The 26,042-nt window shown below is 34.6% G+C and overlaps 1 protein-coding gene across 1 annotated transcript in view; it reads right to left on the bottom strand.

The window, feature by feature from the left end:
• Positions 1 to 973: 973 nt before the first annotated feature.
• TLL1 (tolloid like 1) overlaps positions 974 to 26,042 on the bottom strand; it is a 239,696-nt gene continuing 214,627 nt past the window's right edge. The window contains exons 19-21 of the mRNA XM_033215624.1: positions 13,726 to 13,939; positions 6,620 to 6,870; positions 974 to 5,405 (exon numbers count right to left, since the gene is read on the bottom strand). Coding sequence (XP_033071515.1) covers positions 5,271 to 5,405; positions 6,620 to 6,870; positions 13,726 to 13,939 — 600 coding nt within the window. The 3' untranslated portion in view covers positions 974 to 5,270. The remainder of the gene's footprint in view (positions 5,406 to 6,619; positions 6,871 to 13,725; positions 13,940 to 26,042) is intronic.

Raw genomic sequence — 26,042 nt, 5'->3', positions numbered from 1 at the left:
TTTTCTTTTTTATCTCAAACTCATAGTACTTAGCATGGTATAAAGTATATTAGCAGGCATTAAGCAAATATTTGTTCAGTGAATAAATAGAATAAATGAATGAGTAAAATACATTGTTGTACTATGCATTTTGGTTTGAAATGGTAAAACTTATTATGAGTGACCTTTTAGTCCCAGGGAATTCAAACACAACTAATACACATATAGTAAGTATAACAATTGAAAACTTTATGAAAAACTTTTCATAAAGAAATGTTTCATAAAGAAACATTGAAAAATTTATGATTCCCCAGGAAAATTTTCCTGTAATTTACTTTTAGTCTCAATTGTAGCTTCTTCAGGAATATCCACTAAATAATTTTTAGGGGAAGCTTACATATTGAAGGCTTATTATCTATAATCCTTTCACTTTGTACATTCTGGGCAGTCTTTCTGTTTAAATATTCTTAATGTCATTCCTTAAAGTAATTCCTCTTACATCCCTATTACCACGGTGACATCACCACTGTGTTTTCAATGTTAGCTATCACTTTTTTGTGGCACTAATTCTAACATAAAAATATTACAAGGGAATATAGATGCACTTTTATATTTGGATGGAAATTTATTGTATTTAGCTAAATTTTTACAGTTGCTCTTCAAAAAAAAAACTAACAGCTTTCAAATGATAATGCAACTTTTTCTTTCTTAGATTTGTTGTATAATTAAATATTGTGGCTAATATAATCATCCTATAATATTATTCAATAGAAGAAGCACCACTGAATCTATTTTTAAATATGTAATTTGCAAAATAGACTGAAGCATTGAGCACATGTTTAAAATAGTGTAAATCAGTTTAGTAACCTTCATTGCTATTTGTTTTCAGATGCAAGTGTGCTCTCAAAATTTGATAGTTGAGCAAAAATAAAATATTATATAAGTAACTTTCCAGATATAAGGACAACACAGACAGACAAAATAAGGTCAGAGGGACTGGTGAAGCCATTAGCTTATATTCATATAGAAATATAACAACAGAAGCAATGTCAGTATTTACTCATATACCTCCAACCTGGCAATAAATAAAGATAAGTCCTGATGCTGGACCTTCTAAGTGCCTCAATTTGCATAGAGTTTAATAGATCTCTTTTCAACTGCTTTTTATGCAGATACATTTCCACCTACAAGTTTTTTGAAGTTAGAAGTTGATATTCATGGTATTCATTTGCTGCTTAGATGAATTGGATGAGAAGGAGGTTATATATAGTGAAGTGTGTTCACAGCCTTATAATTCCTTTGTTTTCATCCTGCATGGGTACTTGCATTAGGGTGTCATGACTGGAACTAGAGTTACATGGCCAGCTTGGATTCAGGTTCAATATACTGGACAGTTAGGCAGGTTGGAAACTAGAGAGCGAAAATGTAGATGTCAGAAGAAAGTTTGGAGATGAATAATGCTGTTTCACAAAATATCAGAGCCAGCATTCCCACTACTTGGTTCCTAATCTAATGACAAAGTTTCTCAGTTTTATAACAATAACATAAAACACCAAAAGCTAAATATTCATTGGAAACCAATTACCATGCATTGAAGGATAAAAACTTTCAATTCATTCACCGGCCACCTTTTTTCTCCTTTTGATAAGTTCTTATTACACATTTGTTGTTGTAAAATAGAAAACATTACTGCAATTCAAATTATATATCTTTAGGAGGCAGTTATATTTTCTGCTTTCCTCCTTCCATACCTGATTTAACAAGTGGCATCAAAAATTTTCCATAAGGCAAGTCTTATTCTTGTTAGTAAATAATAGTTTCCAAATATTTGATAACTGTTTTTAGTTATTTATAATTTCACACAGGGTTATACTCCTTCTAAATCTATATAAATATATAATTCAATGTTCCTTTGAAAAAATAAATTTTAACCTTACAAAAATAAAATTAGTTATTTGATGCTTTTAGAGATTTTTCTATATGGCAGAACAAAATTTGATATTTGAAGCTTATCACCAAAAATACAGCAGTATTACAAACCAACTAAAAGAGGCTAAGATATTTTAAAACAAAGTTAGGCAGAATTTGAATCTCATACTGTGACATACTAAAATGAATCATAGATAGCAAAAATCCAGCCATATAGGAATGGGATACTTGAGGGTTTCGGAAATACAATTGCTTCTCATCCACTTCTTTTAAAAAGTTATTTTGTCCATTTATGTTAAGTCACTATCTCCTGAATAAACTACAGTTATATTCAAAAATGACTTTTAAAAATAATTTAATAAAATCAAGTGAGAACAGTGTTTTTTTCTATGTATAGTCAGAGAGGACAACATGGGAGTTAGGACTTTGGCAAATATGAAGCACAACCAATATACTGATGTAGGGTGGAAAATAATTTAAAAAATTAATTTAATAAAATGCCTGGAGCAGTAACTAACAATCATTAACAACACAACAATGAAGCTGTCTGTATTTTCATTTAACAACACATTTAAGGCAAACGTTGAATTAATATAAAAATAATATGCAGTAAACTAATATCTGATATGATACAATAAAAATTAATTTTCATGTTGAAGACCTAGTTATGACAACATCTCTGTATGCCTTCTAAATACCTAATTTCTCAGTTGTGCAGAGCATAGCTCACCATGGCCTAATAAGATATCAATCAGAATGTCCAGAATATTTCTTAATATAGATCAATACATTTCCCCTATCACATCAGGCAAAATAATTTAATATATTTATTTTCACAAAAGGTTCATACTAATTCCAAACTATAGTTTATTTTAAATTCCTAGTACTAATTCTGATTCTTAAATATAGCTATCATTGATATTCTAAGTTTCATGCTGTTCTTGAAAAGAACAAAATGCCTATCTTGAGAGTTTTACTCTAATTCACCCCTAAAATTTACTTTATGAGGGAAAGTTTCACCATAAAAAATCTACTATTTATGTAGGTCAAGACTGATTCTACTATCTTTGTAGAACAAGCAGAGACTCTTATATAAGACAAACTGGGTTTCAACATCTAACTTTACACTGTGACTCTGCGAAGGTTAAATAAATTCTTTGAGCCTCACTTTCTGAACTACAAAACGAGAACATGATGACAGTCCTCAAAGTGTAGCATGGAATTTAAAAAGAGCTAGTGCACATTCCTAGCACAGGGGTAGGAGTAGTATAGAACAGTATAGGTGTTAATGTTAATGACTTTTTCTCCTCTTTCCCATTCCTGGCATATTTTGGCTAACTGGAGATTAGTGAGAAAATATGGAAGAAGTTGCTGGAATAAATCAGCTCTACTAACAGGCTCATCTACATTGCAGGCAATAGTTACACATTTTCAAAGTAACATTCAATAAGATCAAAATGTTGGTTTTAAAAATGTATTTACATTTTACAATTCATATGCAAGAAATATTTTCAGGGCAACAATTTAAGAAAAAAACAGATAAGCTACATCTGTGTGTATAGTTTAATTTTGTAAAACTGAAAGAATATACCCAATTGTATTCAATGTTGTATGCTCATGGACAGGTAACAGAAACAAAGCTACTTCATACAGTAATCTATATTGACATCAAAATAGAGTTTCTCTAAAGGAAAGAGCCTTTCTTTAATGCGATTGATCATAATTAGAAGTTCCCATTATTTGTCCATGAAACCTAAGGAAGGTGCTATTTCAAATGGAATTCTAGTAGAACTTGGCACATACATTTTAACTTTTCAACCACCCATTATTTTTTACCTCTTGTGGTGTCACTCACTCAGACAATCACACATCTACATTCATTAATTTTAAAAACACACATGCCTTTAAAGCAGAAAATTCATCCTCAAATTACATTTTCTACAAAAAAAGCAGGACACCATATTTATATTCAATGCTTCAGTCATGGAAATGCATTTTCTTCATAGAGCTATTAGTTAACATACACTCTTATGTTCAACATTTCAAAAGGTGTGTTTTAGGAGGATCTGTTTGATCATGTGCGAGAATTCTAAGGCATTATAAGTAGTTGTTCCACAGGACAAGGGTTGCCCTTGCAATGATATACTCTTGATATATTTGACAAGTCTTTAGTCTTCAAATGCCACCAGCCATAGGGAGACATTCGTAGTCTACAGGTGGGTTGGCTCAAAGGTCAAAAACTTGTTTAAAAAAAAGTTTATGGAATAGCACCATAAGAAGTCTTTCAGAAACACACATTTTTTTCCAGCATTGCATTTTGAAAAAATGAATCCCAGGAAGAGAAAAATGAAAGCGATCTTTCAGTTCTCACAAGACCTACTTCTGCTTCATTTCATTTTTAAAAAATAGATTAACCATGAAAACATCAACAATAATAGCTTCAACAATAACAGATAGACAACAAAGGAAAGACAATAGCAGCAGCAGTAACTTGAGTAATGAACCATCCAGACAGTCATTCAGAAGAATCCTGCTCACACCTCTTCGGCGTTTTCTCATAAGGTTCATAAGACATCACAGGCTTCTTGGATTTGGTGTGAAAGGCAGCACTTCCAAAAAAAAGAACTAAGTTTACCATTTCACTGGGCATTTTCCGGGACAAAGAACTGATGTCTAGAATTTAACTGCAATAATAGACACCACTGACATTTCAAACTCATCAAAATGTAAGTACACTAAAGTGGTCTCAAGATCATTTGTGTTTCAGAGGTTAAGCCGGCCTGCGAGTGGAAATAATGAAGCTGAAAGATCCCAGTTTCCAAACACCAGACACACACATACACATGGAAAGTACAAATCACCCTCAAAAGACTCCCATTTCACATCACCTTACATGGATCTGGTTTACACTGTATCCAACATACAAAGTCAGCAATTATCCTAAGACAACCAGAATAGTGTTTTCCAGTTTATGACCTGCAAGATCATTTTATGTCCCTAAATCTTGACAAATTGTCAAAAAGAACTCTGCAGGGTCACAACTCCTGAATTAAACTGTCTGAATTGTGAGGCATCTATTTCGAGCTGTGAACAAAAGCTTGTAGAGTCTTCCTTGAATTATGTGATGCCCTTTCACCAGCTTTATTAATACCATCAAGCACGGAGTTCAAATATCCTTGTAATGCTGATGAGGGTTTCGCTGGAAACTTCTCTTTTAGTACAAAGAGAATTCTGGTCTTACAGGGATTTTTTGTTCAAACTCTTTATATAAAACATTTGTGCCACTATCTTCAGTTTTTTTAAAAAAATATGTCTTCTCTCCATTATGCACATTCTTTTGTGTTCTGACAGAGGTTTTGGTGTTATTTTTTGGTATGTGTGGTATCTGGATATCTTATGCTTTTGTATCTTATATGAAATCCCTTCTTGTTGATTGTGTCATCAGTGTGGAAATGAATTAAAACTGCATCTCCAATTGAATAAATCTCTTCTGGGGGCTGAAGGAAAACAAAAACAACAAGCAAGTAAACAAGCAATAAAACGAATCACTTTTTCTTCAGTGTAATGCATGTTTGGGAATACTTTTCTTTGGAATATAATTTATTCCTCCCAACAACCTTGGAGAGTAGGTGTAATCTACTTCTTCACTTTATAGAGGAGAAAATGGGATTCAGAGAAGAAAGTGACATACTAGAGCTCACGTGGCTAGTCGGTGATGTAGCTGAGCTCTGAACATACATTACATTTTCTAAGTTCTGGGCACTCTTCTCTCTAGGACTTGAGTGTTTTTTCCCTCAACTTTTAAGCCAAGTTCTCTTGATTTGCAAATCAGTAAAATGAGGTTCAGAGAGTATAGAGATACTAAATGTATTTCAGAAGCTGCTCTGAAGCAGAGCTACTTCCAGAATCCAAATCATCCAGTATTTCTTGTTTTAATAATCGAAGCCCCAAGAACCTTTTTCGTTACATTTCAGTTGTCATTTGGGCAGGAGTTCAACGGTATTACTGAAGCAATAGCTACTGGTAGACATTCGAAAAACTGGGACCAATATCTTCAGCACAAAATATGTATTCAGAAGACTATAAATATATAAATATTCATGCAGTGAGTCCTGGGGGAAAAGCACAGAGAAAACTTTAGGTTTTTCTTTTCCTTATTTCTCAAGGTGACCTCTTCTGGCCTGTACCTGGCACTCTGCACCTGCACAAGTGACACTCTGCAATGGAACAGCATCTCTGTGGCACTGCCTGTGTACCCACACCAGTGGCTAACCTTGCCACTGCCGCCAAATATATTTGTTAAGAAGAGAATGTGAATTAGAATGGTGTGCATATTCTTTTTTTCCTTTAAGCTTTAATTTAGAAATGTGACAGAACTGTCTATGGTGTGTGTTTAAATACGCTGCTGTTAGATTAAGGATTTAAATATTTATTGCATAATAAGAAATTAGAACATGGAAAAGTGATAAGAAATTATACCTACTGATTTCATCAGTGTCACCTGATATTATTCAGGCAAATGCATTAGAAGTGGAGAATTGATAAGGGAAGATGCATGTTATATTTTGTCAAGCCATTTATAATACGATGTAACCTTTTTTTTTTTTTTTTTTTGCAAAAGCGTTGCCAACTTGTGAATGGTACATATATCAATCATGCATCAATAGGCATCTTAATGGTGTCTAGGGTATCCTATTGGTGGTATACTTACCCCGGATCCACAGAATCGACCAAGCCTCACAGCTGTTGAATCGAGACCATCAAAGAGCTCCACATAGTCATAGCCACAGTCTGCTTCTTCTTCCACTTCAAACGTCTGGAAGGATAATTCAAGTCGAGAGCCCCGTTCTGATACTAACAGCCATTCACAGTCAACCTGCCCTGGGTAGTTGTTATCCCCAAACTGAGCATGTGAGTACAGATCTCTGGGTTTTGATTCTGCTTTCAATCGGCCGCCACACTCTGCCCAGGAAAGAAAAATAAAACGAGTAAGGTCAATGGGCTTTAACGGTTCCAATTTAAATTTCAGTGTAGTTTCAGTGTAGCCTAGCCATTGTCTAACTTCTGTTTCTACTTCCAGTTATCAGTTATGTTTTCCATAACTGAAGAGTCAGATAGTGTCATGAGTGCCCACCCAGGCCCCAGACATGGATGACCTGGGTTGGAATCTCAGTCCCAATGCCTGCGGGCCCTGTGACTCTGGGTAAGGGATGTCTTTGAGCCATGTTTTTCTCAAGGGTAAAGTACAGATGAAAATAATGGTACCAATTTTAGTGAGGTTTCAGAATTGAAAACATGAAAATCACTTAGAATCTACCACTTAGTAACTCAATAATTTTAAAAATTGTAATACCTAATACTGTCCCTAGTCTCAAATAACTATTTTCATAGAGAAGACTCCAGAATATTAACTCAAGTTTAATCGTAACAATTTAAGAACCCCAAATGCAAAGAAGTGAGAAGTAACTTAAAATTCAACAATAGATATAAAACTCCTCAGTGTGTATTTGTGTTATATAGAACTTTCTATATAGAATATATACAATAGTAGGATTTTACTTCAATAGAAATATTTATCTCACTTGATGGGGAAAAACCTACATATATCATTAATTATAATTATCTTTGCAATTCTCGAATCTATCCAATGATAGTGTGTGTTTATTACAAGAAAAAATAGTAAATGCTCCTCACAGCTCCTTTAAAAAAGATAAATTAATAAGCATAGGCTCTACCAGTTATTATTGAGTAACCTTTGTCACTCAAGGTAAATACACCAACGAAATAAGCAAGTGTGCATAAAACGTTTTAATTAGTATAATTTAGAAAATAAAAGATTTCAAACACTCTTCTCAGGAAAAATTTGCAGTCAGAGCCCCAAAACTTTTCCTTTTTTTTTGAGAAGAGCTCTCGCTCTATCATCCAGGTTGGAGTACAGTGGTGTGATCTCGGCTCACTGCAACTTCTGCCTCCCAGATTCAAGCAATTCTCCTGCCTCACCCTCCCAAGTAACTGGCACTACAGGCTCTCACTACCACATGTGGCTAATGTTTTGTATTTTTAGTAGAGGCAGGGTTTCACCGTGTTGGCCAGGCTGGTCTTGAACTCCTGACCTCAAGTGATCCACCTGCCTTAGCCTCCCAAAGTGCTGGGATTACACATATGAGCCACCGCACCTGGCCAGAGCCCTAAAACTTTTTAATTACTGGAGATTAAATAAAGGCGGAGAGCCTACAATGCCCCACCAACCTATCCAAGCAAGTATGGTGGTTAGGAGGGAGATAAAAGAAAGGGCTATGAAAAGTGTCAGGAGAAAGTAGAGTTTCTTTCTGTCCCTGTTTGTCAAGGATTGAAAGAGTTTCTGGGAAGCAGGAGTTTCACTGCTAAAATAAGGAACATCCCAGAGGAAATCCAATGTGGTAAGATCTGGAGAAGCAAAACCACTGGACAGCCAAGTACAACTGTAACACTGTCATGGTAGTCTGTGACCAGATAGTCCTTCCTGAAGATGGTTAGGCAGCTGACATTTTAAATTGGACTTTTCAGATTTGTATATAGTTTACCCATATTGTGGTTTGGTGACTTTTAAAAAACAAAATGTTTCTGAATTATGGGTATTGAACCCCTTGTCTGAATTCATGTATGCCCAAGCAAATCTATGGACTTTGTCATAAACAGCAGCAAATTCAGAGACCTTTACATGAGTAACATATGAAGGAACTTCCAGCTAGGGTTCCAGTTACAAGAATGACTTCCCCATTGCGCTGTGTTACACGGTGAATGCAAATGTCCCTCTGTCTTCCAAATGGTAGATGAGTATCTCACACAACCTACTGATAGAGGTGCCACTATTACAAATGTATTTATGTGAGGAAATATTCCTGAAAGCTGGAATACCAATTACCCTTGGGATTTTATCTCCCAAGTCCCACAAACTGGAAGCCAAGCATCCTCCCTTTCCCACTATGGAGCTTTTCTTATCTCAGTAACTTCAAGAATTATTTGCCCCTTCGTGGGATGGAACTCCCAGTCAAATTGCCTGGCTGCGAATCTGGCTCTGTTCTTTACCAGCTGGGAGACTTTTTTCCACAGTTTCATTTCTAAAAAGGGAATCATAGTACTCACATCATATAGTCCAGATGAAGAGTGCATAGGTTCATATATGAAAAATGCTTGAAAGGTGCCTGGCATAGTAAAACCTATATAAACTTAAGCTACCATTATTATTATTATTTTCCTATGAGCATATGTAAATGCCATCATCTGTACTCTAGGATCCACTCAGGTATGAAATGAAAAACCCAGAAAATTAATCAACAATTTAAAGCACTATTAATCTTCTATTAGAAAGGAAAAATTCTATTTTTGAAGGCCAGTAAAATATTTTGTGAAAAATATTTCTGAATTCAACATATAAATATGTAAATCAGTGTAATCTCATTTACAGATTTTTAAAAATTCTACCTCTTCTGCAAGTTTGAGAATTGACTGATATATTTTGTTTTCAGCTTTTTAAAACTAGCTTCAGCACTTGCATTACTTTTATTCCACAGCCCAGGAAGAGCAGCAGGGGAGGACCTAGAGAGCTGGTGCAGGCAGCCTTTTGTGTGCCTGCCTCACAGATATAAGGCAGCATTACAAAGACTAGGCTCTGCCAGCCACAACTTGGAACAAAAATCAAGGAAGAATTAAAGAAATTAAACAGAAGAGGAAAAATGACTTCATAGAGGCTTTATGAATCTGAAAATCACAGGAAGGTGTCTTGATGGGACTTTTTAAAAAACTTCTAGAAAAACGACCTACATTTAAAAACAAATGCCTTAAACTGCATTTAAGGACAACAAGAAGTTCCGCGCCCCCAGTTTTGGCGTCCGTTTTCTTTTATCTATTGCAGTGCACACCCTCATTTCTGTGGATCACTGCTCAAACTAATAAACCTGGAATTAATTTCTAACCGTGACATACACACACACACACACACATACACACACACACACACCCTATGACAGAATTCAGTCCACAGGAATTAATGTTCTAACCATCATTCACTCACACACACACACACACACCATAACATAATTTAGTCCACAGGATGAATTTGTAAAGAATGAAATGAACATTTGAATACTATATGCAAAAGAGGTGTGATTTTATCAAACTGTAATTACTGTTGCACCAACCTATAATATGCCCTGAGAAAATTCCAGAATACAATAGGCAGCCTGAGGGCAACTGCTTCTGGGTGTTTTCCAGAATCATCCTGGCCATTCAAGCAATGGTCAATAGGTCCTTTATTGTAAACTTTTAAATACGGTGAACACATTTTCATCAAAACTACCTATTCATTTACCAAGTCAGAAAAATATAAAACCAGTTATTTACCATGTTGGCAATAGCATTTTTATATCATCTAAAGAACAGCTGCCAAAGCAGTTCTTACAGAATTCTGAGAAATGGAAAATGAAGCTGAATAGGAAAGGTAACAAGGAGGGAAGAGAAGTCTATGGTGAACTTCATTTTAATTTGGAAAGACAGGTTTGTTTATTTCCTGGTAAAGTATTAAACTCCAGGAGAAATCTTGTAATTTGACCTATAAATGCTTTCAGTGAGCAATCCGGTTTAATTGATTTAGATCAAAATAATTTCCTTTCCAAAGAGTTTAATAATATATTACTTTATTTTTAAACGTCATTGACACAGACTATGATGTTTTATATTACAGAAAAGAAGTCTCAAGAGACAATACTTTGATTTTAAAAATTATTTTCTCTCCATGTTTCTCCCATTTTTCTGTTTTGTAGCCATATCCTCTTAGAACTAAGACACAGGATTTTTTTTTTTTAACTAAAGATTTGCTTCCTTTAATTAAGTTATTTAAGGCTGGAGGAATACCATTTGTTACCTATTAAAATAAATTTGGAATTCGAATTTGAGCAAACTGTCAGAGGAAAAAAGAACTCTTTTCAATTAAGTCCATTTTCCGTGGACTTGTTTTTTTAACTTCTAAAGAAAAGCAGCCATAGTTACATATTACATTTCTAATCACCTAGTTTTAAAATTCATAGTGTTAGAAATTTCTCTTGTGCATAAAATTAAAGTTGTATACAAAAATATAAATTTATCTAAGCATATGAAACTATATACTTAAAGGATCCATCAAAAATAGCCATCCATATTCTAGAAGACAGTAAATAATGAATAAATGCTTTATACGTGTAGCAAAGGCTGACAGATATGGTACTGGACTTGGCTGTCTTGTCAGCAGAAATTGAAAGATAAACTGAAAATCATAAGTTTAACTTATCAGACTGTAAGCTGTCAATAGACAGGAATTCCTTCTATTGTCTTAAAAATTCCCACACATTTACATTGTCCAAAGCAGATGCAAAATAAATATTTGGTGAAAGAGTAGAATAAATGAACCTGTTAAAGAGACTTTGAGGAGAAATAAAAGCAGACTTAAATAAGAGTATTTCAACATGTATGATTACTAGAAAGTAATAGAAAAAAAGATGTCTACCAGAAAATTGCTGAAAAAACAAACAAGTAATATCAAAAATTCTCAGAATAATTAAGGAACAGGAATAGGGAAGTTGGGACTCTAATTTCAACTGTTACTAACTTCTTGTGCTATTTCAGTTACCATTAAATTTTTTAGCCTTAAATTTCTCATTTCTCAAATGACAGGACAGGCTTAAAGAATATCCATGGCCTGTTTTGCCTAACAAATTGTGATTGGGGTTCCTCACATGGTATCTGAATGGTTGTGAATGAAACAGGGAAATAAATTGAGCCTAGTCACTTACATATTTTGAAGAGATTTGCTTAATATTTCTATAAAGAAGCATTCAATCTTCACCTAATAAGAATGATAGTTTTATATTCATTTTCTTCCTAATCCAAAAGTTTTACATGAGAAAATATTACTATAGTAGGAAGTACATTATCTTTGGAGACAATCAGAATTAGAATAAAACCCAGGCTTTGACACTACTTTAGAAACTGCAAATTAATCGTCCAGATTTTCACTGGCTTCATCTGCAAAATGAGGATGATAGTATCTATGTCACACAGTTCTTTTGAGGATTCAATCTATGTAAAGTATGTGTGTAAGACTAAAATGCCCAGTGCATTCTCTACCATTGGATCATAATACATGACCTCCATTAAGATAAAATTTCATGATAATACAAACACTGCAAATGGCGTGCATGGGAAGAAGTCATGCAAATTAGGGAGTTATGGAGTTTTACTGCTGTAAGTAACCTTGGGATTATTATTTTACAGATGAGAAAACTGAGATCTTTTCAAAAGTTTCCTGCTAGCTAAGGGTTCACTTGTAGCAGGAACCCAGATGTACCAACACACTGGGACATAATAGAACCTGAGTTATCCCGCTTACAAGGGGTAAAAAGAGACAGCATAAAAGTAAGTTTTTATAAAAATAAATAAGAAAAAATAGATAATCTTAAAATACTATATCGTCAATTATTTAAACAGTGACAGCACATTTTCACACTACATTTTTGGAACCTATGATGACGATATTTTCCAAAATGTGATGAACTCTGTGCTATCAGCGAAACATTGATTAAATAATAGGATTTTATTTTTCCACCCCTTCATTAGATGACAAATTATAAGAAAAATATTGAAAGAGTAAATGCCAAATGTGTGGAAAATCTCTCATTAGCATGACATTTCTCTGGTCTGTGTAAGATTTTCCTCATGTGTAATATTTACATTAATCATAAGAAGTAATTAATTTGTATTATTGATAGAAGACATATGATTACTATTATTAATCAGATTACTATCCTGACAATATCTTTATCACAGACTTCAGTATAAATCGAATGCTCAGAATAAAATATACTAGAGTGAAAAATAATGTTGGATAATGGAATAGTTAAAATTATGAATTACAAAACACAGTGAAAGAATAAAAGCAATCAGCAGAAATTCATGACAAAATTTCACTAAAATTATTTCATAGATGAATTTGTACGTTTTTATACTGTGTTTTCCAAGACAAATTTCTCCCATGTATCAATCATTTATGCATCAGCAATGCCACTAGGTGTCAGTACAAGCGAAATGACCAGCTAATATCTACATTTAACTGATAAATTGTCTTAACTGAATGAAAAAGGGACACTCTCTAGATATTTTATGGAACATATAATGAAACTGTCTTCAAACTATAAATAACGTTACTCTATATTTTTGTCTAAAATTTTTCGTATTTTTTGTAAATTAAATTCTATTTCTTTAAGATTCCCAGAACAGTTAGTTGAAATGTGTAAGAGTAAATTAGAGCGTAGGATTAGACAAAAGATCATGTTGCATACCAAATAAACAAAGGAAAAATAGAGGCTCTGTCAAGCAGATCAGTCTCAAACTTACTTATACAAAGTTCTTAATGTAAAATCTAGCTCATCAGATAGGTTATCAGATAAAACATACATTTTTAATATCAAGCCATAGATTTCTATCTGTTAAATATAACATAAAAATCAAACTGTTAATGTTAATACGAAATACATTATATGAATATTTCGGTACAGTTCTACTTGAACAAACTGCACTGATCACAAATCAGGCAAAAGCTATTGGGTCTTCCTAAATGCTCAAGAACTGCAAAGATCTTTAGATAGGATGCTGTGTGGTTCTGCAAATATTTCACAAAGTGCTTCAATGAAATTTCATCTGCTATGCTTGGAGATTTATTTACAATCCTATTATTGAACCAAATTCACCAGAAGAGAAACCTGGATCTTAGTCCAAAAAAGAGAAACACGACTCGAATTTGCTGACCTGTAGAATGTGTAGCTTGAAAGCCTTTTCTTTGAACAGATGCATCAGAAACAAACCGAACAAACATTTTATTTCCAGTAGCCACAAGGGGATCTGGTATCTTGTTGCCACATAGTCGTCCAAGAATTGGTGACTTTTCTGTTTCTCCATCAAATACTTCTAAGTGGTCATAAGCACATTCTTGATGCTGCTCAATCTCAAATTCACTAAAGGCCTTTTTTAAAAAGAAGAAATAAATTTTTTTTTAAAAAACACATCACTCAAAATGGGATAATTTTCGGGACAGAAATACATATTAATAAAATATGTTCACGGCATACTCATAATTTAATACATTTAGAGCATTATTGAAAAAGATGTGAAATCAATAAAATATGTAATATCTGAAAAGACACAATGAGGAAAGCAATGTAATAACTTCATATGAAATTCCACTATTTGGCTATTAAAATTCTACTATTTAGCTATTTGGCTACTATTGCAATTCAATCTCAGAATTTAAACAGATTATTTAAAAATGGTATTTTATTTTGAATTTAATCCAAAGGATTCATCAGAAAATTTCAAGCAATCATATTAAAAGATTGGTTCTTTCTGGGTTTGATAATCATAGAACCCATTGGACATTATCCTACCCTTGGGCACTTAAACTAAACTCAATAAAGTATTATCATACTTTTACACAACTTAAATGCAACAAATCTTCATAGTATAAATGAAAGGAGCATAACTTTGACTATGTATTTCTTTATTTAGCTCTTACAAACCCTGTCATTAGCAAACACTGATAATACTTAATGCTAGAATATTTTTAATTTACTTTTCATGTAGATGGTACACTTATTTTAATATTGGACATCTTGGAGAGTTTGAATGCTTGGCTCTTATTTATGACATTTAAAAACTATTCTAATTTACCTGTGTCATAATTTTCATCTGTGTGACTTAGCAAATTTAAAATAAAAAAATAATTAAATGTATAGCACACTATAGATCACAAAGCAAAGTTTAATTGAGATGGACTGAAAATAACATTGTCCAAACTATTAATAATTACATAAATTACAGATTTTTTTCCATTTCCAAAGAATCTTTTCTTTCCCCAGAAAAACCATCATACATTGAAGAAATAAAGCTGTGATTCCTACTTAAGTCTATAGAATAAAACCAAAATAATATAAAGAAAATAAACATGAAAAAGTATGAAATACGTTTCAAACTTTGTTAATTTGCTATAATCCCTCCAACTAAATATTGGCACATAAACTTTTAATAAACTTATTTTATTTGATACAGTTTTGCTGAAGTGATCATAATATTCATTCTATTTGAAGACATATCAAAAAAAAAAAAAAGACGAAAAATTGCTCTGTCTCAGTGTGAACCCACTATCTATTCCACACCACACTACATCACCCACTATCACTTCTGACTTCGGAGGAGTGAGGAAAGAAATGAAAGAAACAATTCATGTTAACTAGGGCGTAGAAGAAAGAAATGGAGTCACTTAACAGAAGAAAGAAAAGGGGGGAAAAAAGCTGATCTCTCTTTTGTCTCTTTCCACTGCACTCTACTTAAAAAGTAGAAATAAAACGTATTATAACCAACAAGCATTAGAGCAATTGTGTATTATAATCATTATGGATGAAAAGGAATGCTTACTTCATTTGAAGAAAGACACTGGCTAGTACACAAAGACAGAACATACCACAGAGCATCTCACTGGAAGGAGAAGACAGAGCAGGGAGGCGTCAGTAGAGTCTGTCTATCCTGAAGCACAACACGCACAGCAGGCGATCACTAAAGGAATGTGTCACTTGTTAATCTCTGTAACCCAGTGGAGTACACACATTGCATGGGATGCAGAAGATTCTGAATAAGTATGTGGATGTCTGCGTAAATCTGTCAATGTATTTACCCAAAAACCTAGCTGACCTTTATGGCCAACCTCAAGTATGAAAATTCTACAGACAGGGCCTACTAAATCTCGTTTTCTGCCTCTCATGAAATAGCAGTCTGCTCCTATTACCATTGCGTACATGTATACATTCCTAACATCGGTTTGTAATTGATAGGAAACCACTATGAGAAAATTGGCTTAACCGCACCTGGAGTTCTTTATTAAATATGAAACTAAGCTTCTGAATTATAAATATAATGTAATTTCAAGAGGAAAAACATTGGTTCAGGAAAAGAATATCTAAAAACCGCTGCATGTTGAGCAAGTATCTCTTTCGATTGTTATTTAAAGTCATTTATCTGTAAATATACAGATCAGATAGCCAGGGAAACATTCTGTGTAGAAGAGAGTATTTTAAGAAAGTTGGAGGTCGTGGCATTCTAAAGTATTTGCTATAAGTAGTGGTTAAAGCTGGGATCAGAATTTACAGACCACACATGTTCAGTCCATTGATTGGTCTACTGAAGACTGAATGAGTGAGATAAATAGGTGATATTTTTCTTCCTAATGAAATGCAGGATGTCTAGCCTAAATCATAACATCTGTTTAACAGAACGGAGCAACACCACACAAAGTGGCATTGAGCTGGTGGGCTGGGGACCATAGTGACAGCTGGTCTGGTGCCAACTGGCTACAGCTCTTTATCAAATTACTAATGGAATCAGACTGAGTCTCTAAGAGTCACATTAGTCAAAGGTTCCATAGTGACATATACTCTAGTGATGCAAACAACTCTCATTCATTAAGGTATTAATGAATTTTCTTTTTGGAATAGGTAGCAACTTGTTAGGTCAAATGCCAAGGCTGGGTGGTCCTTTTCCAGAAATCAGCCTGAACTGAAAGCTCCACCACACACAAGCAAAGGTGTGACTAACTCACAGGCTGAGATCTTGGAAGCCTGCTCCTTGTATAGTAGAGATACCCACACAGAGAACCTTCCACACACAGTGACTTTACATCAACAGAAAATATTTCCAGGCCACAGAAATGTATTATAGGAACTCTTTGGAGAGGAAAACCTTCTAAAATATTTTTCAGAGTTCATAATGATAAGGCGTGATATGTCATTTATCGCTTTATTCTACAACAGAAGCCAAATCATGAATCTCAGTATCTAAATAATAAAGAATGTGCACATTTCCAGCCACCAGGAACCAATGCCACAGAAATGTCCCCAGAAGACACTACTTAGGTTCCCGAAAAGCCCTGTAAGTTCACAGTGGAGACAGGATAACTGGCAAGGCTGAATGTATAAAGCTGTAAGGAACTCAGATTTCCACTCTAACACTACCTTCCTTTGGTAGACTTAAATATTTTTCTTAAGTGTTGAAAACTCTATAAGTATTTGGGTATTAAAAAACTTTAAAGCATACTCATTCCATGATTATATTTCTATAATTTTAGGGTTACTAATCTAGGTTTTAGAAAGGCCAAAAAAAAAAAAAAAGTGACTAACCATGGGCCCTAGTCAGAAATCCTAATGCATTTCCCACAAGACAAGCAAGCTAAGAGATTAAGGAGTCCAATTCAAAATAAATAAAATTGAACTCTCGATATAGGCTGTGGAAATAATAGCTTTATTTCTGGAACACCCAAGCAAGACTAGTTACCTGGCTGGCCCCTGGCCAGGCTTCCAGACTCTGTTCACTCATATGAACATCTGTAGAGGTTCTTTTATTGAAAATACAGGCGATGGCTAAAGAATGGGACCTTACAGAGTAACTGCATATATTCACAAAGGACAAGATAATAAAATGATAGCACTTAATGCAGAAATAAAATTTAGCAAGGGTGAACATTTAAACTAAAAGAATTAAAGAGACTGTTGCAATTTGAGCAACTGTAAGATAAGCTTTAGAGGTCCCTAGTCCCAGCCATCTTTCACCTTTTCCTGTTTTGGCATTTGGTTTCCCACAAAATATTTGAAGGATTAGAGGCCACTGGAAAAACATGGCATCATGGAGTACAAACCTCAGTCTCCTGATTCAAAAGAATCTTTCTTCTCCATGAGTCCTCTATAACTGTGATCAAATATATTTTTATGGATTTATGATGGATAATTATTTAACAGTTGTAGATGTTTGTGTTTTTTAAATATCCCATATATAAAGCTATAATTTGTAACTATGTTATTTAGCAAAACTCAAGGATATGATAAATCAACTAAAAATGATAAGCACGTTAGCTTATTGCAGTATGCTCGGATACCTAGAACTTTGTTTGTTAGTATTTTGTTTTGAATGAACATTAATTCAAAATATAAAAAGGTACTCCCAAATTTAATGATCAGTTGAGTCTTTCAGAACCAAGACAGGATAAAAACAGGGATAACAGATACTTGTGACTGCAATTTCTTTGTACTTTAAAGCTATAATCATGCAGTCAGTACCTCATGATTAAATAAACACACACACACATAATAAAAACAAAGCAAATGTGTCTTTTGTGTGTCTCTGCTATAGCAGATTGTCAAACTCAATGCCTTAAAACAACACAAATTTATTCTTCTACAGCTGTGGAGGTCAGTAGTCTAAATTGGGAAGGCAAGGCTGTGTGTTTCTAGTCTAATTCTTCCTCCCCTCAAATCCTGGCAGCCTTAGTGATTTGCTTTACCAACAGAATGTTCCAAAATAATGTTCAAGGGCTTCTGAGGCTTCCACGGCCTCTTGGGACACTTGGGGGATCCAGGACTGACAGAAAAGAGCCTGGTTCCTTTGAGACCGCCATGTTGCAATGGTCACGTGTGGGTGCTATAGTTGTCCCGGCTGAGTCAGGCTTTTAGCCCTCCACATCAAGATGCCAGACATACAATTGCAATCACCTCAACCCTTCAGATATGCTCCCAGGTGAATCAATCAATGTCACATGCAATAGAAAAATTACCAGCAAAGTACTACTTAAATACTGATGCCACTCCCTCAAACTATGAGATATAACAGTGCTTGCTTTAAGCCATGAGGTTTTGGGCTATTTTGCTATGCAGCAGTAGATAACTAGATCAGTGCATAAAAGGTAATAACTGCATTATAATGCCTAAGTCTCGATATAAATCTACAATAAACTGACTCTGATAGTTCAGTTCTCATGTTAATGTACAATAATATACTAGATTTAGATAATCATGCTGTAAACTGAATATACATGTGGTAAATGAACACCATGCACACAAATGCTCCTATCGCACATAGGGAACATAGGAATTTTATTGTAATCCTATTATCTATAACTGCTAGATCATCTAAATGTCTTTTTGAGATTATAGTCTTATAACCCAAATTAACCAAAGTAATTGTGATCTCAGACACAGTGAAAGAAGGCTTGTTTATACCTATCAGCCACTACCTACACGTCACTCGACAAAACCATATATCTAATTACGGGACAATTTGGGTTAGAAAGTACAGCAGGCTTTCAAAATTCATAAACTATGATTTAAAAAATTATCTCATAAAATTGTCTTCAGTGACAATTTTCTTTTCCTTGCTTCTAAACTGAATAGGGAACATGTAGAAATCTTGTGTTACCCTGATACCAAAACCAGACAATTACCCAACAACAGCAACAAAAAGCCTGAAGACCAGTATCACTAATGAACATGGATGAAAAGTCTTCAACAAAATACTAGCAAACCGAATTCAACAGCACATTGAAAAGATCATTCACTATGATAAAGTGCGATTCATCCCAAGGATGCAAGTATCGTTCAACATATGCAGATCGATAAACATGATGCAAGACATTAACAGAATGAAGGACAAAAATGATCTGATCATAGTAATAGAAAAAAACATTTGGCAAAGTCAACGTCCTTTCATGTTAAAAAAAAAAAACTCTCAACAAATTAGGCATATAAAGAATGTGCAACAACACAATAAAGACTGTGTATGACAAACCCACAGCTAGCATCATAATCAACTGAGAAAAGCTAAAAGCTTTTCCTCTAAGATCCGAAATAAGACAATGATGCCCACTCTCACCACTTCTATTCGGTATAGTACCAAAGGTCCTAGACAGAGAAATTAGGCCATAGAAATAAAAGGCATCCAAATTGAAAAAAAAAGAAGAGTTAAATTATCCCTGTTTGCAGATGACACAATCTCATGCAGAGAAAATTCTGAAGACCCCACCAGAAACCTATTAGAAAGTAATAAATAAATTTGATAAAGTTGCAAGATATAAAATCAATAGGCAAAAATCAGTCACATTCTTATTTACTAGCAATAAACTACCTGAAAAAGAAATCAAGAAAACAATACCATTTACAACAGCTCCAAAAATTATAATACCTTGAAATAAACTTAACGCAGTAAGTAGAAATCTCTACACTGAAAACTATAAAACATTGATGAAACAAAACACAAATAACATTTTTTCAAAGGAACAGAAAAAAAGAAAACACTGAAATGTGTATGGAACCACAAAAAGACTGCATAGCCAAACCAATCTTGAACACAACAAAAACTGAAAAACAAAAAAAACAAAGTTAGAATCATCCTACTACCTGACCTCAAAATATACTACAAAGCTATTGTAACCAAAACAGCATAATACTGGCATAAAAACAGGCACATAAACTGACAAAACAGAATAGTGAGCCCAGAAATAAATCCACACATTTACAGCCAACTGATTTTTGACAAAGATGCCAAGAACACACAATAGGGAAAGGATAGTCCCCTCTTACCGTGTTGGGAAAACTGAATATTCAAATGCAGAAGAATGACATTAGACCCATATATCACACTACATTGAAAAATCAATTCTAAATGAATTAAGGACGTAAATATAAGATTCAAAACTATGAAAACTACTAGAGGAAAACATAGGGAAAAGTTCCATGACATTGGTCTGGGCAATGACTTTTTGGATTTCACCCCAAAAACACAGACAAGGAAAGCAAAAATAGACAATGAGATTACATCAAACTAAAAAGCTTCTGTACAGGAAAGGGAGCAATCAACAGAGTGGAAAGACAACCTACAGAATGGGAGAAAATATTTATGAACCATACATCTGATACCACGCTAATATCCAAAATATAAAAGGAATTCAAACAACTCAATAGCAAGGAAACAAACCTATTTATGGGCAAAGGGCTTGAATAGACATTCCTCAAAAGAAAAGACACAAATGACCAACAGGTATTTGAAAAAAACGCTCAACATCACTAACCATCCAGAAAATGCAAATCAAAACCAAAATGAGATATCACCCCACATCTGTTAGAGTGACTATTATCATAAACACAAAAGATAACAAGTGTTGGTGAGGATATGGAAAAAAGGGAATCCTTGCATACTGTTGTTGGGAATGTAAATTAGTACAGCCATTTGAAAAGTTAAAAATAGAATTACCCTATGGTCCAGCAATTTCACGACTACTGAGTTTATATCAAAAATAAATGAAATCAGGATGTTGAAGGAATGTCTGTTGCTCCCATGTTCACTACAGCACTACTCACAATAGCCAAGATATGGAATGAACCTAAGTGTCCATCAGTGGATGAATGGATTACAAAATGTGGTATATATACACAGTGGAGTACTATTCAGTCACTAAATGAAGGAAACCTTGTCATTTGTAGCAAATTGGATGAACCCGCAGGACATTATGTTAAGTTAAATAAGCCAGGCACAGAAAGATAAATACTACATGGTCACACTTATATGTGGAATCTAAAATGATCAAACTTAAAGAAGCAGAGAGTTGAATGGTGTTGACCAAAGGCTAGGGTGGTTGAGATGGGAAAGGGTTGAGTAGATTTAAGTAAAAAATACAAAGTTTCAGTTAGATGGAAGGAATAAATTCAATAGAACGATCATACAACATGGTGACTTACAGTTAATAATACATTATACTCTTAAAAAAATGCTAAGACAGTGAATGTTGTGTTTTTTCCCCACAAATATGATCAAAACATGAATAATACATATATTAATTAGCTAAATTTAGTTATTAAACAATGTACATGTACTTCAACATATCACATTGTACATGGTAAATACATGCAATTTTATCTGTCAATTAGAAAACATAAATTGAAAAAAGAAAAAAAATTCTTTCTTTCTTATTTTCCCACCCTGCCTATAGAAAAAGGAATATCAATCCATGAATTGTGAAGAAAGCTCCACTGTAAACATAAGGACCCAAATGTTTTCTTTGCCTTTCATCCCTGCCCTTGCCCATAATGAAGCCAGTTGGTAGCCAAGTATCTACTAGGAGCTCTTGACCTAAGAGGATTAAAATATTTCATAATTGTTCAAGTTTCATTGAACTCGTTTTCTAAATTTCAGTTTTGGCTGAAATTCTTCCATAAAAATTAAAGATCTATCTGGGCATGGTGGCTCACTCCTGTAATCTCAGCACTTTGGGAGGTTAAGGGGGGAAGATTTCCTGTGGTCAGGAGTTCGAGACCAGCCTGGCCAACATAGCAAAACCCCATTTCTACAAAAATACAAAAATTAGCCAGGTGTGGTGACAGGCGCTTGTAATTCCAGCTACTTGGAAGGCCGAGGTAGGAGAATTGCTTGAACCCTGGAAGTGGAGGTTGCAGTGAGCCGAGATTACACCATTGCACTCCAGCCTGGGTGACAGAGCAAGACTCCATCTCCAAAAAACAAAACAAAGCAAAAACAAAAAAAATTAAAGATCCTAAAGAAATCAGGCAAAATGCTTTTATTTTACACATTGTAACATCTTGATGAAATTTCCTGTATTATAAATGTCAAAGTACATGGGTCGGTGATTGAATGGTTTGAACTGTTATTATAAAGTATTGTTCACTAAATGACTATTGGCTGATATTTGCAATAATAGTGATTTCAGTTTTAAAGTAGATAACACTAGATAACAGTTACATTACATGCAGAAAGGCAATCGGGGAAACAAAAGCAATTATAATGTGAAAATGGCAAGAGTTAAAAAATATAGAACCAAAATGTTACTTGGAGTGGGTGGCTAATCTGTTGTAACACACTTTCTAGTAACCCTGGCTCTTAGGATGCTATTGAGAGTCGGGTTTTATATGAACATGATCCGTAGGATAGGATGGTGACAATCAATATTATGCTATGAATCAGAAGTTCTGATGTGGCAGCAATGTGTGTTTTCACAAGCCTTCCAGGTAATTCTGACACATGCTAGCATTTGAGAAAACCTGGCTTACACTGTAACAAAAAACACAAATTCCAATTCCTAAAATAAAGTTTAATACTTGCGTTAAAACTCTCATTTTGCTTCTGAATATTACCTTCTTAGGATACCAGCAGGTATGATCATGGTTGAACAGACATGCTTTATGTCCTAATTCTCAAGTTGAATATTGGCAATAAAAATAAATCCTGCAATTTGTGAAGGAACAGATTGCTCTAGAGTTAGATGGGATGTTTCAAGCTGAAAGATATATAATTGAGAATGGATTGAGTATTGCTATGTTTAAAACCGGGGTATATTAGGAGTTCTACTTCCCCTTGGATATAGAAAGCTAGAACTAGTTTTGCTTCTACCCTGACAACAAGAAAAAGCCATGATGTAAAGTGTAAAAAAAAAAAAAAAAAAAAAAAAATCACGACATTGGTTGCACACACCAAAGTATGGAAATCACAGTAGTCTGAAGTCTACTGAATGTCAGGCCCTTCCCAGGAAAGATGTGACAGTGGCAGACTACAAGAGGAAGAGATGTTGGTATCATACAGCCAGCTGAAAAGCATTCTGATAAAATTGGTGATGGGTTGGTGAACGTCACGTGTGGATGAGGGAAAGAGAAAACTACAGACACGAGGGGAGCTTGGACACCCTTGCAGATCCTTTTCCATGGACCTCCATCTCCTGCTCACCAGAACATTTGTGGAAAAAGCAGGAGGTGGGTGAGTGCCTTCCTTTGTGTTTCAGGCTTGAGAAAGGGAAGTGGTCACTGCCATGAGAAAAGGCTGAAGCCTCATTGTATTTCTTCTTCAGAAAACACAGCCTTAAGCCTCTGAAGGAGAAGCAGAAAACCCTGCCACCCCTACGACAAAGGTACAGAGCCACTGCAGGCAGAGGAAATGTCAAAACAAAACAGACAAAACAAAATAAAACCAAAACCAAAACCTACTACCCCTAGGGGAAGTCCTGGATTCAGGATCAAATACCAGTAACATAGAGATCTTCTACCACTAGGAGACTGAAAAGAAACTCTCTCCCAAGGAAGACTTATAAGATATATAGACAGAGTTTCACTGCCATGAAGAGAAGAAAAAGGATCACTGAGAAAGCTCAACACCAAGACCCGAACATGCAGGGCCTGCCTAAGGTGGAGTCTGTACCGAAATAATAAAGAACCCCTTGCCTTCACCACCAGACTAGCAAGCACCAAGTAACAAGCAACTGCCATCTATCACTGATAAAGACAAAACAGGGTGGAGAGGAACAATATTTGCGCTGGGGCTGAACAGAGAAGGTACGGGTGAAATAGAAGCATTGAGAAAACACCTCTTAAATCCCAGCCTCCACCCGAAGAAAAAGGAATTTGAAGCCAGTGGTGCAATGAAGATAATAATAGAACAAGAAAATCCAATCTTGGCTTAATTAGATCCACCTAACACCCTTCTTCATACACACAAATACACTAATAAGCTAACACAAGAGATGCATCCGTTTCCAGACATAAAGTCTCTACCATTGCACACATAATGTCTTATTTTAATAAAAAAAAAAAAAGAGACACAAAAGGCAAGAAAAATCAAACACTGCTAAGAGACAAAACAATCAACAGAGCAGACCTGAGCACATGGCCCTTATGTTTATATCAAATGGAATTTAAAGGAACTACGAATTTAACATTGATAAGTTAAAGATCCTAGTGAAGATGCAGAGAATATACAAGAACAGATGGGAGATTTCAGCAGATAAACGGTGTTATGGATTGAATTGTGTTTTTCTCAAATTAATGTTGAAGTCCTAACCCCCAACATGATATGTTTAGGGAGGTAAGAGACACTGGAGCTCTGTCTCTCTCTGTGAATACACAGAGAAAAGGCCATGTGAGTATATAGTGAGGTGGAGGCCATATACAAGCCAGAAAGAGAGGCCTCACCAGACACTAACCCTTGTTAAGTACAACTTAATCTTGGACTTCTAGCCTCCAGAACTATGAGAAAATAAATTTCTGTTGTTTAAGCCGTAAGTCTGTGATAATCTGTTATGGCATCCCAAACAGACTAACACAACTGGAAACTATAATAAGTGAAATGCAAATGCTAGAAATAAAGAATATGGTAATAGAGATAAAGAATGCTTTTGACAAATTTATCAGTAGATTCAAGACAGCTGAAGAAATAATTACTGAATTTGAAGATAGGTCAACAGAAATTACTGAAACTTAAACTCAGAAAGAAGGGCAAAAAATGAACCAAACATCCAAGAGTTGAGGAATAACAGCAAACAATCTAGCCCATAAGTAATTTGAATCCCAGAAGAGAGACAATGGCACAGAAGAATTATACGAAGAAATAACAATTGAGAATTTTCAAAAATTAATGACAGACCCCACAATACAGATGCAAGAAATTCAGATAATTCTGAGAAGGAAAAATACCAAAAAATTATTAAACAGAAACATACACACACACAAACACATACACCTGCATACATTATATTCAAATTGCTGATGAAAAGAAAATTTTGAAGGCAGCCATAGAAAAAATAATCACGACTTATGATATAATGATAAGATTTACCAAAGAAGTATGGAAAACTATGTAAGCCAGAAAAAAATGGAATCATTCAAGATGGAGAAAGAAAACTGTCATCTATATGCATTGAAAACAGCTTTCAAAAGTGTTAATGTACATACTTTATACAAAATATAAAAATAAGTTCTTCAAGAAGAAGGAATATGATATCCAACAAAAATTTGGATTGAGACAAAGAAATGTCTTCATGAAAATCAATTTTTCCAACTCTCTTAAGAAAATGAACTCCTTAAAAAAATGCAGCCTCTATATTTCAGCCCATAAGGCTCAGGAAGTTACCATCAGGTTCAGGGAATCATCCTCTCAATCAGGACCTTGGACAAGACTGGAGAGCAGTTGAGTTCCTCTAGTGCTGTCATTTCAGCATTTAGTATCCTTCAACAATGTGGCTGAAATGAACTGATATCTCTGTCTGGGAAGTCACTTACAACTATGGAGACTGGAAGGACCTCCATACTAAGAATATGAATTTCTTGGCAACTGTCTCTGATTTTATTATAACGTTGTATATAAATAATGCCTTTTTATTGGCCAATAATATTCACTGAGGAAAGAGTCAAAACAAGAAATTTAAAAATTAACCTTATGATTTGACTCATCTAGTGAGCTACCTTGGACTGGTAGCC

The sequence above is a fragment of the Trachypithecus francoisi genome, unplaced genomic scaffold (genome assembly GCF_009764315.1).
Source record: "Trachypithecus francoisi isolate TF-2019V2 unplaced genomic scaffold, Tfra_2.0 Lachesis_group1, whole genome shotgun sequence".
Lineage (NCBI taxonomy): Eukaryota > Metazoa > Chordata > Mammalia > Primates > Cercopithecidae > Trachypithecus > Trachypithecus francoisi.
Note: the sequence above shows the minus strand (reverse complement) of the source record. Positions and strands in the feature narration are given on the sequence as shown.